Genomic DNA, 1,499 nt, shown 5'->3' with positions numbered 1-1,499 from the left:
TGTTCCAGAGTTGGGCGCGCAGTTGGGTCTTTGGTGAAACACTGCCTCAAAAAATCTTTGCAGGGTTTAGAAAGTCTGTTGTTGATTTTTGTCTTTCTTCTTAAGAAACTAGCTGTCTTGAAAGATTTTTCATGGAGGCATTCAAAGAGGACGATTCCCATCTGCCACACTGTTGTGGGTCCAGCGCTGTATTCACATCGAAACTGCCATTCTGGAGGGACGTGACAATCAGTGCCGTAGAAGATGTCATGATTTGAATCTCTCTCTGTGAAGCAGCTGAGTCCAAAGTCAATGATCCGAACTCGAGGGGCGCCTGAACAAGTCTCTATCAAGATATTTTCCACTTTGATATCTCTGTGGAAAATCTTCTCATCCTGAAGGTAAATAGCTGCTTCTAGCAGTTGTTTGAGAATAATCTTGGCTTCCTTTTCTTTCAGTGAACCTCCACGTTGGTCGATGTAGGACATAAGATCCGATGCTGGCATTGGCCTCTCTAAGACTAGAATCAGCTCATTTGGCAGCACATACCAGTCTAGCAAGGCGATAGGTGCTGTGCTGCCGGCTGAATTTGATGTTGTAGACTGAAGTTTTAGCATTACAGCCACTTCCACCGAGATTTCTCGTCCACTCTCATCAATATGTCGGCAAAGAATATTATCATTTGGGATGTGTTTGATGGCGACTGCTAACTTATCAGATTTGCGATAGCCAGCAAACACAGATCCACAACCACCTTCACCAAGTGGATTCAGTTCCACATATTTTGCCTCAAATTGAAGCTTTGGGTCAGCGTCTTCATCTGTGCTCTCTTTCCTTCTTTTGCTTGATTGTTGTTCCAGATCACATGCCTTTCTCTTTCTGCGACCAACAAGCTTAGAGGGTGGGGATTCATCAATTTGGGAGGGGTACTCGAGTTCTCTTCTTTTCTTTGCTGGCGATCCAGATTCTTTGTCATCCTCAGAGGTTTTTCTTTTGGTGCCTTTTAGTCTGATTTTGGCACCATCTGGAGATTTCACACTCTCCTTTTCTATGTCACAGGAGGATGTAGGGTTTGGAGGGTTTTCATCAAGAAAAAAGACTTTCCTTACAATGTTGCAAAGTAATCGAAACATGGCTTTCAAGGAGGCGTTAGCGCTGAAACCTGAGTGAAACTAGGGTCTTCAGACTAGTGGTGAAACTGCTGGAACCACCACCCCACTATAAGAACTTTTTACTCTTTCATCTCTGTGACATCATGCTGCCTTTGATGACATCAGAGGCATTGATGATGTCATTTGAGGTCATATGACCCAGTGCCTAGAGCCTTTCTGTTGATGCAACAATTTAAGAATTGGAATTATATAACCAGGGACATACCGTTAGGCAACTATAGGGGATTGCTTGGGACCTCCGAAACCCTGGCTCTAGGAGCTGAGCAATTAATAAGAGTGTCTACAGTACATTTTTTGTCTAACGTTATTCAATTGTCTTAAAAAATAAAAGTTAATGAAATGGCATAA

The 1,499-nt window shown here is 43.0% G+C and overlaps 1 protein-coding gene across 1 annotated transcript; it reads right to left on the bottom strand.

Annotated features, from left to right (window-relative positions):
- Positions 1-5: 5 nt before the first annotated feature.
- Positions 6-1,443, bottom strand: LOC112146745 (serine/threonine-protein kinase pim-2-like; the record flags this gene model as incomplete). The annotated part of the gene is made up of 1 exon (XM_024272726.2): positions 6-1,443. A coding segment is annotated over exon 1 (1,107 nt), but the record flags the coding sequence as incomplete, so codon positions are not given.
- Positions 1,444-1,499: the final 56 nt, after the last annotated feature.

The sequence above is a fragment of the Oryzias melastigma genome, linkage group LG8 (genome assembly GCF_002922805.2).
Source record: "Oryzias melastigma strain HK-1 linkage group LG8, ASM292280v2, whole genome shotgun sequence".
Taxonomy (NCBI): Eukaryota; Metazoa; Chordata; class Actinopteri; order Beloniformes; family Adrianichthyidae; genus Oryzias; species Oryzias melastigma.
The sequence above is the reverse complement of the archived record's forward strand: the minus strand, read 5'-3'. Positions and strand labels throughout refer to the sequence as shown.